Source organism: Orycteropus afer, unplaced genomic scaffold (genome assembly GCF_000298275.1).
Source record: "Orycteropus afer afer isolate SDZICR_OR568_19922 unplaced genomic scaffold, OryAfe1.0 scaffold00008, whole genome shotgun sequence".
Taxonomy (NCBI): Eukaryota; Metazoa; Chordata; class Mammalia; order Tubulidentata; family Orycteropodidae; genus Orycteropus; species Orycteropus afer.
Genome location: NW_006921595.1, coordinates 25,483,702 through 25,498,954, shown reverse-complemented (window position 1 = coordinate 25,498,954; position 15,253 = coordinate 25,483,702). Strand labels below are relative to the sequence as shown.

The 15,253-nt window shown below is 36.5% G+C and overlaps 1 protein-coding gene across 1 annotated transcript in view; it reads right to left on the bottom strand.

The window, feature by feature from the left end:
- Positions 1-846: 846 nt before the first annotated feature.
- Positions 847-15,253, bottom strand: part of DGKB (diacylglycerol kinase beta) — a 913,416-nt gene continuing 899,009 nt past the window's right edge. Inside the window, exon 25 of the mRNA XM_007946219.1 lies at positions 847-954. Coding sequence (XP_007944410.1) covers positions 847-954 — 108 coding nt within the window. The remainder of the gene's footprint in view (positions 955-15,253) is intronic.

Genomic DNA, 15,253 nt, shown 5'->3' with positions numbered 1-15,253 from the left:
GAAACACAGTTTATTAGGCACATAGTTTCAAACATCTATTTGGTTACTCCAGTTATGACAAATTTTTTTCTACAGTCACATGCAGAAATGAATAAGGCTTGTCATATTATCACATTTTACTGCCAAGTAACATGTTTTCACTTATTACTGGAATTAAAAATGAAGTTAAGCAACAAAAAAACATTTTCTATTTTCAGGACATGAAAACTTTATACCTGATATTTTAAATTCCACCCAAAAGCATTAAGATTGAAGAAAAACTATTTAGTATAGCAAGGTTTCATTGGCAACTACTTAATAAAATCTTTGAATTAAGTCTCTCCTCAAGTCCTAGGTCAAAAATCATTGATCTGTTGTTTGATTCTAAAAGGGAAAAGTACAATTGAGATTACAATCATTGTAGTATGATTGATTAGTGCTTATTAATAATTGGAATCACACTGAGATAATCACATTTCCCGTGGTATTTCCTTTTCTATATTTCCCATGGTATTTCCTTTTCTATATTTCACATGGTATTTCCCTTTCTATATTTCCTGCACATTGGTAAGTGGAAATTGGAAGAAGTATGGGTGGAAGACATAAAATCATGAGAATGCATGCAACAAAAATATGCAATATCACTTCATGTAAACATCTGCTTTCTTCATGCAAAGATACTTACAAAAACTGAGACAATAAATCTTCTAATAGCTGAACTTTACATTAGCTCAGTAACAAAAACCATTAAACCAATTCCACAATTTTACATGAGCAGGAGACTTGAAATGGTTCAAAGATTTTCAGTGTAAGTGTTCCATGGCCCAATTATGCTAATTAGATTTATAAGAATGAAACAATACAGGATTATTCCTTGCTTCGGTTTCTTGTTCTTTTGACAAGGGAGCAGAATAATCCAGTTTTTGGAGGAGGGCCCATCAGCATTGGGGCTTGGTTCTTGTGAGTAATTTTTATCTAGGAAAAAAAAAAAAAAAAAGAAAATAAAATAAGCCCCCAACACAATATTAATTTGCAAGAATCTCTATCAAAGTTACTAATATTTCATGAGTTGCTGAAATATCACAAGTATAAAATATAGTCCCAGAGAGTCTATTATCTGAAAAACCGGTTTTAAGGGAGATAATGATATGCATCTAACCAAAGCCCAATGGTTATAAACCATTACCCAATGGTCAGTATACTAACAACAACAACAAAATAGAAATTATTCAAAGCCACATTTTAAATACCATATTACCTCTAACCTTCCCCATGCTCCATATTTAGGCTACATGAATACCTAGTACATTTTCTGGACTATTAGTTACATATCACCGATTTAAGACAGGAAAGGATGTACCATTACAGTATTCAGAATCTGAGTTATAGCCCAACATCAGGATGTACTAAGAATCAAGGCAAGTCCTATTTATATTCCTAATCAGATTGTTTCTCTCTTTCAACATGAACTGCAAGGCTTAATTTCAAAACAATCATTAGGAATGAAAATCAAAAGTTAACATGCATAAAAGGTCAAAAATGATGAACTAGCTTTCTACTTTGATAATTAATTGGTAATAGAATAGAATCAAATATTGAAAAGCCTGCTTTAAACACTTTGAGAGACTGTTCTAAAGCTACTCGTTTTGATTTCTTTGATATAAAACTACGAATCACCTTAAATGAGACAACCTTAAAGTAGATTATGTCTGCAATTTTCTCTAATTCAAGTCTAAATTAGAGAAGACATTTTATGAATATATGCTATGCTCAAAGCTAATTGAAAGCAATTATCAAAGTGGCATTTTGTCTGTGACTTTAAGATACATTGTAAGATAATAAATGATTCTCATTATGTAATAAAAAGGTCACATCTTGCCTTTGGGCTAGTGACGCTAAGAGTTTTTCAAAAGCTATCTGAGACATTTTCTTTAGTGAACTGCGACTAATACAAGAACCATCGCTTATTAAATATCAGTTGTCACCTGCACAGTCCCAGCATCAGAGATGAGTATTTCTTTCAAAAAGAAACACCACCTCATTAAAAGCTGCAAAAATTATATCTCTTAAAGTGCATACCTGACATTTTCATGTTAAAATGAATATCCTTCACTTGTCATTCACTAATAGCAATGAAATAAAACAAAACAAAACAAAAGTGCATATCACATGGACAGGATCATTAAAATCAGCACAGGGGCTTTTGGGGAATGGAAATTTACTTCACAGTCTAGAAAGACAGAAGTATGTGAGAAATCTTGAAAGGATGAACAACTTCATTTAACTCTGTTGGAATCAGGTTATTCTGAAAGGATTCAATGTTCTTCTCTCAACTGTAAAAATAAATTGCACCTATTAAAGGCCACCAGTCCACACCAACCCCAGACTCTCTGGATATCTTTTTTTTTTTTTTTTTAAATCTTACGAATTGGAGTATCTAAGTAGTGTTGTGCCTAAGGCATTTGACTGCTAACCAGAAAGCTGGTGGTTCAAACTCACCAGCCACTCCTGGGAAGGAAGATGAGGCAATCTACTTCTGCAGTGATACTTTCTTGGAAACCCAAGAGGGGGTCACTATGAGTCGGATCCGACTCGACAGCAGTGGGTGGGATAGCCAGCAAGCAAGATGCTAGAATGCACCTATCTATATACACTGAAAATGGCTTTTACCAGATTCTCTCAATGATTTGGCTTTAAATTACATTGTATCTTAATTCCCCAAAATCCTAGCTTTGGACAGTATCTAATACAGCATCATTCATTCATTTATTCAGTTGACAAAATTAATTGACTATGTTTCAGAAACTATATCAGGAACTATGAATAAATAGACAATGCATAACCTCTGCACACAAGAAGTTGTAGTCCACTAGGGTGAACATTTATGTCAGGTAGTAGCATAGTGCCTAAGACACTTGACTGCTAATCAGAAGGCTGGTGGTTCAAACCCACCAGCCACTCCTCGGAAGGAAGATGGGGCAATCTACTTCCGTAATGATACTGCCTCAGAAACCCAAGGAGGGGTCGTTATGAGTCAACGGCACATAACAACGGATACTGTCCTTAGAATGATCAATCATGGGAGAACAAAAGGGCAATATTTGCACAGGGAAGTAGCTCAAGGGGTAGTAAAGCATAGGAAAGAAGGACACAAGGAAAAGGTAACTATAGGGAGGAAGTGAGAAGAAAGCTGTTACATTGTGGGGAATTGCAGTCAGTGTCATGAAACAAAATGTGTATGAACTGCTGAATGGAAAATGAATTTTCTCTGTAAATTTTCACTCAAATAACAATAAAAATTATATATAAAAAAAGAAGTTGTAGTCTACTAGGAAAGAGAAAAACAACAAGCACAGTTAGCATTACAGATGCCAAAAAAGGCAGAAAGATATGATTATTTTGTTTTGCCTTAATGCTGAAAATGAATAATTTTTCAGAGAATTGTCATTTTTAAATGAGTACCCAGGGAAGCAGTTTTCACATATTACTTACACGATAAACTTAGTTTCAAGTAGAACATTAGCAGCTAAACTGAGAAAGCATGGATTTCTTATTCACAGTTACTGGGCTAAATTCTTCAGAGTAAAATAGCATTGGGACATTTTGGTAAACAAGGACATTGTTGAAATATATCTTTCCAGTCACTTACACAAGGTTAGCATCACTTTATGACAAAGCATAATCAAAATGCCACATACTTATTGTGTATGAGAGTTTTGTTTGTTCTTTGTATTTTTCATGTATTTGAATTTTATCTGATCATGACCATACTTAGGTTAGAAATCCTGTTTTGGAAGAAAGTACATGTGCTTATGCCTTTGAAAAACAGCATAGTATCTTATTCACTGCTCTCGATATAATGATACTCTTCATGCATGCTAACAACTACATGAGTTATCATATAGTTTACATGAGTTATCATATAGTTGTACTTTTCAGCTTATAGGCAGGTTGACAGCCAGTCCTATATTTAAAGTTATCTGTAATCCATTTTCTTAGCTGTCTAATAACTCTTATGGTCAAAGTACACTATTCTTTCTGTAACCTAACTTTTTTTTCTGTAAAAAAAAATATATATATAAACATCATTCTTGTCTGTTTTTGTGGAAATGAGAAACAATTGGCTATATTCTCCCTTTAATCAGGGAGGAAACTAGCATTCATGAAATATCAATCATGAACTCTCTAGGCTTTTTGTATACTTTATCTCACCGGATTATTACATGTTTTTGTATATTAGGACAGAGCACAATTTCTGCATTAGAGATTAGAAGAATTCCATACCAGGTGAGTTGTTGGTATAATCACAGAAATTCCTGGTGTAGACTTTAGGGAGTTGTAGAGATTGAGACTTCATGGTCAGATTGCTCGTGAGGAGAAAACTTGGGGAGCTGGTTACAGGAAGGTCTGTAATAATGATTCTAATACTTGCTCTGTACACATGCAATATTGTTTTACTTTAATTATTTTTATATTTGAGAATTTGCTATCTCTTAGATAAACAATGGGCATTGAGCAGATTTCCTTCCAAGGACTTTAGAAAGTCATACTAAATTTTGGCAATCTGCAAATTAACCAAATATCAGACTATCTTTGAGTGCCTCTATCTTCTATAGATTAGGGAATTCCTTCTCAGTTGTCCTTGATACATCAGATATGTTTTGAGCACCAACACAAGGCATTGTTCACCTTTGATTCTTTGCTTCCTTAGAGAATCTGGGATTATAACTGAAATGGTGATGGGGCTCTAGGAGCTGGAGCACTACATGTAAATAGTTGATCATGACAGAAGTTAGAAGGGGATTGAGGCCTGTTCTTTCCAAACACATCAGTAACAAACGTAAGGTAAATAATGTCAGCCACAGAGTGGTGTCCTGCTATGAAAACACTTCATTTCTACTTATCATCTATTCTTTTAGAGAGTAACTATGGCAGAAGAGAGGTACTTCTACAGTTACTTGATTCTTTATATTTCTTTCATTCTATTTCAGACTAAGACAGAGCACATCCAAATACACAAACATAAAAAAAAAAAAATATCAGTTCAGTTTTATAACTGTTCAGTATGAAATAAAGAAAGACATGAAACCCATAACTTAATTAAGGATTAGAAGACACAGTTTCCTTGTTTCTATTACACTATCAAGGTTGCAAAGCATGATAGTGCTCTCTTGTAATTGTAAAATGAAAATAATAGAAACCATTTTTTTTTTTTTTACCATCAGGGATCTCTGAATGATTCTGTGGCACCAACTTGGGGAACACAGCCACCCTGACCATCAGCAGAACACAGGCTGAAGACAAAGCTGACTCCTGTCAATTGGTGATGCTCACAGTGAATTTTTTTTTTTTTTTTTTAAATCACAAGAAATGAACAGTAAGTTACATGTTTTTGGTTCTTCCTATATGTAAAGCATTTCGCTAAATGCTTTACACATGTAATTCAGATGTTGTCAGTTCCATCCATGACTTTGTGCTGCCCTAAATAAAAACCCACTACCATAAAAGTATTATTATTGAAAACTATACAATAAAATTATGATTTCAAAAAAGGACAGAGGAGGGAGTTTATGTCTCACAGCACGTAGAAATCTTTTCTCATTAAACATTTGTGTTCCATCCAAAAACTTTCCTTAGCCACATGTAAGATTATAGGCAAGAGGGATGGGTCTTGCCTGATTCATTCGCCAGAAAGCATTTGGCCCAGCTCACTGGTATTTTCTTTCTTGGTTCTCTGTCCCTAAGAATCAAATATTTCCCTTACCCTTTATTATACATAGCACAATGGTTAAGCAATTGGCTACCAAGTGAAAGGTTGACAGTTTGAACACATCCAGTGGCTCTGTAGGAGAAAGACCTGTAGAACTGTTTCCATAAGGACTGCAACCTAGAAAACCTGATGGGGCAGTTCTGCTCTGTTGCATGAGGGGACTATGAGAGTTGAAAATTAGACTTGGCACACAGCAAAAACAAAAACCTTATTATGAAGAGTAATATTTCTCTTATGTTACTTTAATACTCTGTTCAATACCCAATCCCTGGAAGTCACATCTATCCCCCTTAAAGCTTATAAGATAATTCTGATAAGACAAAACCAGGGATGGGTCTATTCTCTTCAAGAAATTCTCTTTCCTGCTATTGAAAAGATTTTGTTTCTTAATTTTATTTCTATATTATCTAATTTAATCCTCTTAACAACCCTGCCTTATAGGTGTCAACATCTTTATTTTACAGTAGAGAGAAAAGCAACTTACCTTCTGTAGCCTGAAAAATATCACTAAAATTATTAAATACAAGTGCTGGGTTTGGAATATAGAGGTTACCTATTGTCACTGAATTGACCCTATAGGACAGAATAAAAGTGCTTCATAGGATTTCCAAGGCTGTGGTTTCCAACTGTCAGCTTGGAAAGAAAAAGTAAAGTATTATAATGGAATGTGCAAAGACCTGGAGTTAGAAAACCAAAAGAGAAAAATATTCCCAGCATTTCTCAAGCAGAAAAAAACTGAAGAAAAAATTCAAGCCTGAAATTTTAGTATTAAAGGATTCTATGGGAAGCATCAAAAGAAGATGGAAGGAATACAGTGGGTGATTATACAAAAAGTCAGTGTTCAACCACTTCAGGAGGCAGAAAATGGTCAAGAACCAATGGAAGGAGGAAGTTAAAGCTGAACTAAAGGCAAAACACTAGTCTCCAAAAATTAACAGAATGCCAGTGGAGATGTTTCAACAAAAGGATGTAAGGCTGGAAGCACTGGCCAACTGACTAGAAGAGATCAATATTTGTGCCCATTCCAAAGAAAAGTGATCCAACAGAATGGAAATCAATGAACAATATAATTAATATCATACCCAAGTAAAATGATCAAAAATGGTTGCAGCAGTACATTGACAGAGGACTGCCAGAAAGCCAAGCCAGATTCAGAAGAGGACATGGAACAGGGGATATAATTTCTGATATAAGATGGACCTTGGATGAAAGCAAAGATGTCACTCTAAGAACTAAGGTGCATCTGTGGCAGTTGCCTCATATGCATGCAAAAGATAGACAATGCATAAGGAAGACCTAAGAAGAATTTATGCTTTGAATTATGATATTGACAATGCATATAGAATATATCATGGACTTTCAGAAGAACGAACAAATCTGACTTGGAAGACATGTAGCCACCATGCTCCTTAGAAGTAAGAATGATAGGACTTTGTCTTGTTTACTTTGGGCATGTTATCAGGAAGGACCAATCCTAGAGAAGATAGCATACTTGGGAAAGTAGAGAGTCAGTGAAAAAGAGGAAAATCTTTTAGGAGATAGATTGACACAGTGACTGTTACATAGGCTCCAATACTGCAGCAATTGTTAGGATGGGGCAGGACTAGGCAGAGTTTTGTTCCGCTGTACATAGTGTCAGTACAGCAATAACAATAATGATCTTCAGTTTAGCCTATTCCTCTTCTATTAATTTGTGTGAGAACTTCAAATTATAAGAATCTTGTTGCAGTGTAGTGAATTTCTTAATATGGTCCTTCTAGCCATAGTTCTTGATTTTGTAATGTGGTTATGGTCCCATTTTGGATATACCTATGGTTATGGTCTCAATTTGAATTGAGTTGTCCGTTACGTGTATGAGGCAGGATTAGGGTGGGATGCATCTAGAGTCACTATCTTACTAGAGGGTGTGAGTCAAGTGACCACTTTACCCCAGTCACCACCCTACATACATTTGTAACACCTTGCTTATACCCTCCCTTGAGAATATGGTCTGCAACAAATGTACACAAATGCTCTAGCAATACTCTCTCTCCCTCCTGCATTCTATCTTGCATCATGTTTGTCATCAGACTTCTGGTTCTTGGAACTAGAGCCAGCACCCCATTGTCTGATCTGCTGATTTGTGTTTGTCAGTCTCTGCAACCAGTGAGTCAGGAGAAGCCTCCAGACTGACTCACAGATTTGGGACTTGCGAGCCTCCACAACTGTATGAGTCATTTCCTTATGGTTCGTGAGTTCTATGAGATGGTTGCAGCAAATTACTGAACCTAAAGAAGGGAGGCAGAGTACTGAGGGGAGGAGGAGTAGATGATGTTAATGATGTTAGAAATGATGGAGTGGTACAGCAGTTTAGAAAAGTTGGATATTTGAGACATCTTTAACCTCTGCCTTATAGGAACTAGCTTTGGGCTGACCCTTCTAAAAGAAATTATTCATGAACTCGGATAGACATTCTTCGATTTGTCATTTGCATATAAATGATGCAGGTCATTAAATTGTCTAAAGTATTTCCAAACAAAGAGATCGTTGTATTTGAGAGTTATATCTTGCAGAATGTTTAAGTAGATGTTCATGCAATTCCGCATCAGCGAGCTCCTTCTGTAAAGTGCTACATGGCAAATATTTTAAGCTTTGTGGAACATATTGTCTCTTTTATAACTACTCAGAAGAGTTGTGGTGGTGCAGTGTTTAAGCACTTGACTGCTAACTGAAAGGTCAGCAGTTTGAATCCACCATTCTGCAGGAGAAAGATGTAGCAGTCTACTTCTATAAAGATTTACAGCCTAGGAAACACTATCAGATAGTTCTATTCTGTCTTACAGGACTACTAAGAGTCAGACTTGACTCCATAACAACAGGTCACAACTACTCAGCTCTACCTTTGTAGTGCAGAAACAAACAGCAAATAAATGAATAGGCATTCATTTATTTATAGAAACTAAACTTTGCATGTCATATAGTTTTCATATGCTATGAAATATATATAATTTTTTCTTCAGTTGTAAAAATATGTAAGAATCATTGTTAGCTCTTTGGCTATACAAAAAATGGCCAACCAGCTAGGTCTGGCCCACAGGACATAATTTGCTGACCCCTGATGTGTAACATTCTCAATTTTGGCAATGTACCAACTGATTAAATTTGGCTTAAATGCATAATTCATTTGCTTCTTATTGCTTTGCAACAGGATGGTATTAATGTTATTGTGGTTCTTACAAAGTATCTAGGTAACATCTTCCTTTTTAAGTATTCTTCCTGTACATGGCCAAAATTTTCTTTCCTTGCTTCCTCTCTTTAAAATTTTCCTATCACTGAATTTATTCAGCTACCTTAGAAATGAATGGTGTTTTCAGAACAAAATAAATGCCACAAAATTTCATTGGGAACAGCTTAATTAAGCAATTATCTGGAATGTTAAAAGTTATGTAGCTTGATTCTGGAATAAAATTGTCTCTTTCCAATAATGGAAAACATTTTGAATTAAGGCTCATAGCTGGGTCATATTACAGCAGAAATGAAATGCATGCTGAATTTTTGGGGTTCATAACTGCAAAAAACCAAAACAATAATATAACAATTTCCTGAAATTCTTTGCCAGTTTCTATATGATTCTAGCCATTATTTTCTGGCTTGATATGAGTTTCCAAATTTAATGTTAAAGTCTAATTTAACAACAAATTCAGATAAATCATTGTGAGGAGTGAAAAAATCTTCAAAAATTGGTTTGAGAGATTTGCTTGCTGATTGCATTCATGGGAATTTTAAATATGTCATGTTGTTGTTATTATTAGGTACTTTTGAGTCAGTTCTGACTTATCTCAACCTATGCACAAGAAAACAAAACACTGCCCAGACTTGTGCCACCCTCACAACTGTAGCTATGATTGAACCCATAGTTGTTGCCACTGTTTAAATCTATCTCTTTCATGGTCTTCATCTTTTTCGTTGACCCTCTCCTCTACCTAGCATGATGTCCTTCTCCAGAGACTGGTCTCTCCTGATAACATGTCCAAAGCATGTAAGACAGAATCTCTCTGTTTTGGTTACCTAGTGCTGCTCTGACAGAACTTTACTACAAATGGGATGGCCTTAATAAGCAGGAGTTTATTCTTACAGTTTGGAAGCTTTAAGTTCAAGTTCAAAGTGCCAGGCTCTAGGGGCTGGGTGAAAGCCCCTCAGCCTTGGGCTTCAGCTCTGCCTCCAGTTCCTGGCCCACTGAAGCTAGAGGCTTTTCTTCATTCAGACAGCTGCTGGCTGCTGAGGCTAAGCCCAAGGTTGCCAAATAAAAAGGCACAGTCCCAATGTTACCAGACCACACAGCAGGCCATTAATTTAAGTCCACTGTAAGTCCCAAAGTTGGCAGAGCATGGCAGGCTGCTGAACAACAACACAGGCAGGGTCCAAGCATGCCATAGCCTAGAGACCATTCCCCAAGGCTTCTGCTTAAATACAGGAAGCAGACCACATTCCCTAAGGCAGCTAGTCAGCTGCTCACAGTAGATTCCACCATGGAGTTGATTACCAGTTTCATCATGGGGAATACTACATCCAGCTGCCCAGCCACTCAGCCAGGCCCAGCCAAGTTGACATACAAACTGAACTACCACACTCTCCATCTTTACTTCTAAGGAATATTCTAGCTATACTTTTTCCAGATTTGTTCATTCTTCTGGCAGTCCATGCTATATTTAAAATTCTTCACCACCACAATTCAAAAGCATCTATTCCTTGATCAGAATTCCCAGGTGTATAGTAGAGCTGACAAGGGGAAAGGTTGTGGTCACTGACTGGTCACAGCCAGCTACCCAGAGGGACTGAGTAGTTGAACCTGTGGGCTTGGGACCATAGTCACAGGGGACATCAAGCTCAATTGGCATAATATACTACACAAAACATGCTCTACCTCTTACTTTGGCAAGTATCAACTGGGGTCTTAAAAGCTAGCAAGCTGCCATCTAGATTCAATGATGGGTCTCTCCTTGTCCAGAGAAAAGAAGAATGAAGAAAACCAAAAATTCGTGGACAGGAACATGGTCCTAGCGACTGGTACACCATGTGATCTTCAGTCTATATGACTATGAGACCAGAAGAACTAGATGGTGCCCAGCTCCCACTGTCATCGACTTGGAAGGGGATCTATGTAGGAGATCCTGGATAGAGAGGGAGAACAATGTGGAACAAAACTCAAAATCATTTGGAGGGAAAAAAAAGGAGGGGGGGGAGAACCAGGTTTGCTGGTCAGATAGAGCTTGGTGGAACTGCTGAGACCATGGTCCCTAGCTGCCCTTCAGGTCTGGAATTGAACCCATACCTGTGGTTTCCAGCGAAACAAAAGACAAGCATATGAGTTGAACATTTACGTGAGGTGGATACACTCCTTGGAGAGAACAATCATGGGAGAAAGAAGGGCTGCTTATGCACAGGGAGATAGCTCAGGGGGCAGGAGTGCATGGAGGAATGGACCCTGGGAAGACATAACTATGGGGAAGAAGTGGGAGGGGAGCTGTTGCATTGTGGTAAACTGTGGTCAATGTCATGAGACAAAGTGTATGTGAACTGCTGTATGGAAAGTGAATTTGCTCTGTACATTTTCACCCAAATCACAATTAAAAAAAGGAAAAAAAAAAAGCATCTATTCCTCAGTATTCCTTATTCACATGTATATGATGCAATTGAAAATACTGGGTCAGGCGCACCTTAGCCTTCAAAGTGACTTCTTTGCTTTTTAACACTTCAAAGAGATCTTTCACAGCAGATCTGCACAATGCAACACTTCATTTAATATCTTGGCTGCTGCTTCCATGGACACTGACTGTGGATGCAAGTAAAATGAAATCCTTGACAACTTCAGTATTTTCTCCATTTATTATGTTGTTGCTTATCAGTCCAGTTGTGAGGATTTTTGTTTTCTTTAAGTTAAATGTAATCCATACAAAAAGTTGTAGTATTTGATCTTCATCAATAAGTTCAATTCCTCTTCACCAACAGCAAGCAAGGTTATGTCATCTGCATATTGCAGGTTGTTAGTAAGTCTTCCTCTATCTTTCCTCTTTCCTCTTTCTTATCCCTCATTCTTTTCACACAGTCCAGCTTCTCAAATTATTTGCTCAGCATAGAATTTGAATGAATACAGTGAAAGGATACAACCCTGATGCACACCGTTCTTGAATTGAACCGTGTTGTATCCCCTTGTTTTGTTTGAACCACTACCCCCTGGTCTATGAACAGGTTCTACATGAGCACAATTAAGTGTTGTGGAATTCCCATTCTTCACACTCTTATCCATAATTTACTATCCACACAGGTGAATGCCTTTGCATAGTCAATAAGACACAGGTAAATATTTTTTTGCTATTCTCTCCTTTCAGCCAATATGCATCTAACATCAGCAGTGATGTACCTCATTCCACATCTTCTTCTGAATCCGCCTTTAATTTCTGGTGGTTCCCTGTTGATGTACTGCTGCAACCAACCATTTTTGAATTATTTTCAGCAAAACTTTACTTGTGTGTGATATTAATGGTATTGTTTGATAATTTCCACATTCTGTTGGATCACTATTCTTTGGAATGGACATATAGATCTCTTCCAGTCAGATGGCTAGGCAGCTGTCTTTCAAATTTCTTGACATAGAAGAGTGAGCACTTCAATGCTGTGTCTGTTTGTTGAAACATTTCAATTGGTATTCAATCATTCTTGGAGCCTTCTTTTTCTTCCTTCAATATCATTAGTTCTTGATCACATAGTACATCTTGAAATGGTTGAACCCTGACTAATTCTTTTTGGTTCAACAACTGTGTATTTCTTCCACCTTCTTATAATATTTCCTGTGTCATTCAATATTTTTCCCATAGATTCCTTCAATATTGCAACTCTCGGTTGGAAGTTTTTCTTCAGTTCTTTCAGCTTAAGAAAGGACATGTTCTTCCCTTTTGATTTCCAACTCCAGGTCTTTTCACATTTCATTATAACACTTTACTCTGTCTTCTCAAAATGCCCTTGAAATTTGTTCAGCTCTTTGATTTCAGCATTTCTTCCTTTGCTTTAGGTATTCTACATTCAAGAACAAGTTTCCGAGTCTCTTCTGACATTCACTTTGTTCTTTCCTAAACTTTTCTTATAAGTGATAGGATATTTGGCCACATTGCAGGAGAAATAGTTATACCTGGGTTTGAAATATCTCTTTGCTATTGAGTGTGTTCTCTCTTCCAAAATATTTTTATAGGTGCAAGCTGGTTGTCAGGGAGAGTCAAAGACTTTTTAAAAAACATTTTTATTGTTTACATGTCTCTACAGGAAATTATACCCACAACTTCAACCCAGTAACTGGTTATACTTTCTTAGGGCTTCTGTAAATCTTCAGTCATATAGAAAACAAAACAAACAAAATATCCACAATGTGTGATTCTATTTTTCTTGTTGTTGTTGTTGTTGTTATGTGCCGTCGAATCGGCCCCGACTCATAGCGACCCCTCCTTGGGTTTCCGAGGCAGTATCACTACGGAAGTAGATTGCCCAACCTTCCTTCCGAGGAGTGGCTGGTGGGTTTGAACCGCCAGCCTCCTGGTTAGCAGTCAAGTGCCTTAGGCACTATGCTACCAGAGCTCCCTCTATTTTTCTTAATGAATGTTATTCTATATATATGTTCTTCTATGGCATTATCTTTCCTACCACTCATCTGTCAGTTTGTCATACTGTGCTTGTTTACATGTTATCATTTAGTAGATGATTTGAGAACATGGTCACTAGGGACATGAGGCAAGAGTTTGAGGCCTGACTTGGCCACTACCTGCTGTTTGACCTTGACCAACAGTTCTCACATTTTTTTAGTCTGGATCTCTATTTGCTAAAGGAGGATAACAAAAGCCTTTGCTTTATAAGACCACTGTAAGTATTCAATAAAGCTATGTATGTCATATACAGAATAAAATAAGTTTTATCTATTACTTATAGTGTAATATTTAAGGTCAAATAGAAAACACATTTTGCTAACCCCTCTATTACATAGGACAATGCTCTCTGGATTCCTTGAGTGGCATTTGGAAATGACATATCATGGTCATCTGCCTTCCCTCTAAGCAGTCCAGAAGCACCTAGTAGTATTGCAATCACATGGCAGGCTCTACTAACCTTTTGGTTAGCAGTAAAAGGTCTTAACCACTAACTACTAGACCTCTTTTCAGCTAATACTAAGTCTTGCCAATTTTTTGTCTCAAATATTTTCTATACTTCTTGGCTTTTTTGTATTTCTACAACTGCCATCCTAATACCTGAAAAAGTACACAAATCCCTAAACTGGTCACTCTCACTCTACTTCCTAGCATCCTCAAATCTATTCTCCACTGAGAATGATCTTGTCACCATGCAAATTTGGTGACATTACTTGTTTAACCTCTCTTTAGTTCCACATGACTCTTAAACTAAAGATGGTCAGCCTCTCTGTGGACCTCCAGGTCCTTGTACCCTGGTCCTCACCAAGGGCCTGCCTCACCCCACTCTTCTTTCTGTGCCGTATCTATTATGTCTTCTTTCCAATCCTTGTATGTACTGTGAATCTTTCATTCGTAAGTCTCATATCATTACTGAAATTTTATATTTGTGTGATACTTTAGTAAAATATATATTCACTGGGTTTGTGTGGTTTCTCTCCATTGTAGCACTCTGGAGCAAAAATGTCAGTAACTTCATAGTGAAGGGATTTGATAAGCATTTTATGAAGGAATGAGTAAATTAATCTTTCACATTCTTGACTTGGTTTAAATGAAAGACCTGTATTCACTTATTAGTTTTAATTTATTCATCTGAAAATCATGTTTTAAAACATCTACTGTGTTTACCCCAAAGCATTGTTGTGTTGGGTACAACAAAGTAATGTGTTAAATGAAGCTCCTTAAATATTTTTAATAGGTACATATAGAACTATGTTTTAAATATTCAGGGCAATAAAATGTTATTAAATATTATTTAGCGAATCTTATTTAGAATTTTTAAGATTCACATTTTTATTTAAAATTAGTAATGCATCCCAGGAAGACCTCTATGAATCATTGGGCTCTGTTCCCTAATGTTAGCACATAACAAGTGTATTCTACAATATAACACATCCCTTCTGAGGAAGAGCTAAGGATATGTTTATATATTCTCTGATTTTGAGACACAAAATCAAAGGAAATGAAGAGTTGGTGAAATAATGCAGAAGCTAAATGTAGGGGAAAAGGTCAGATGCAGGCCACAAGATTCTCTAGTTGTATCTATAAGACATACTTCCAACTGCTCTGGAAAGAAAGAAATAAAATCTGCATTTTGGTCCAATGATGCCATCAGCTAAGAGATTACATATAAATTTATCCATTTAACAGAAAGATGTTCAGTTTTTAACTAAATATAGTTAGAGTTTCTCTGGAACACTAATGATAAATTTCTATTCAGTTCATATAATTTTATTTTTGTCAAATTTTTAATGGTTTTGGATCACATCAATATAAATGCATAAGAGATTAAACT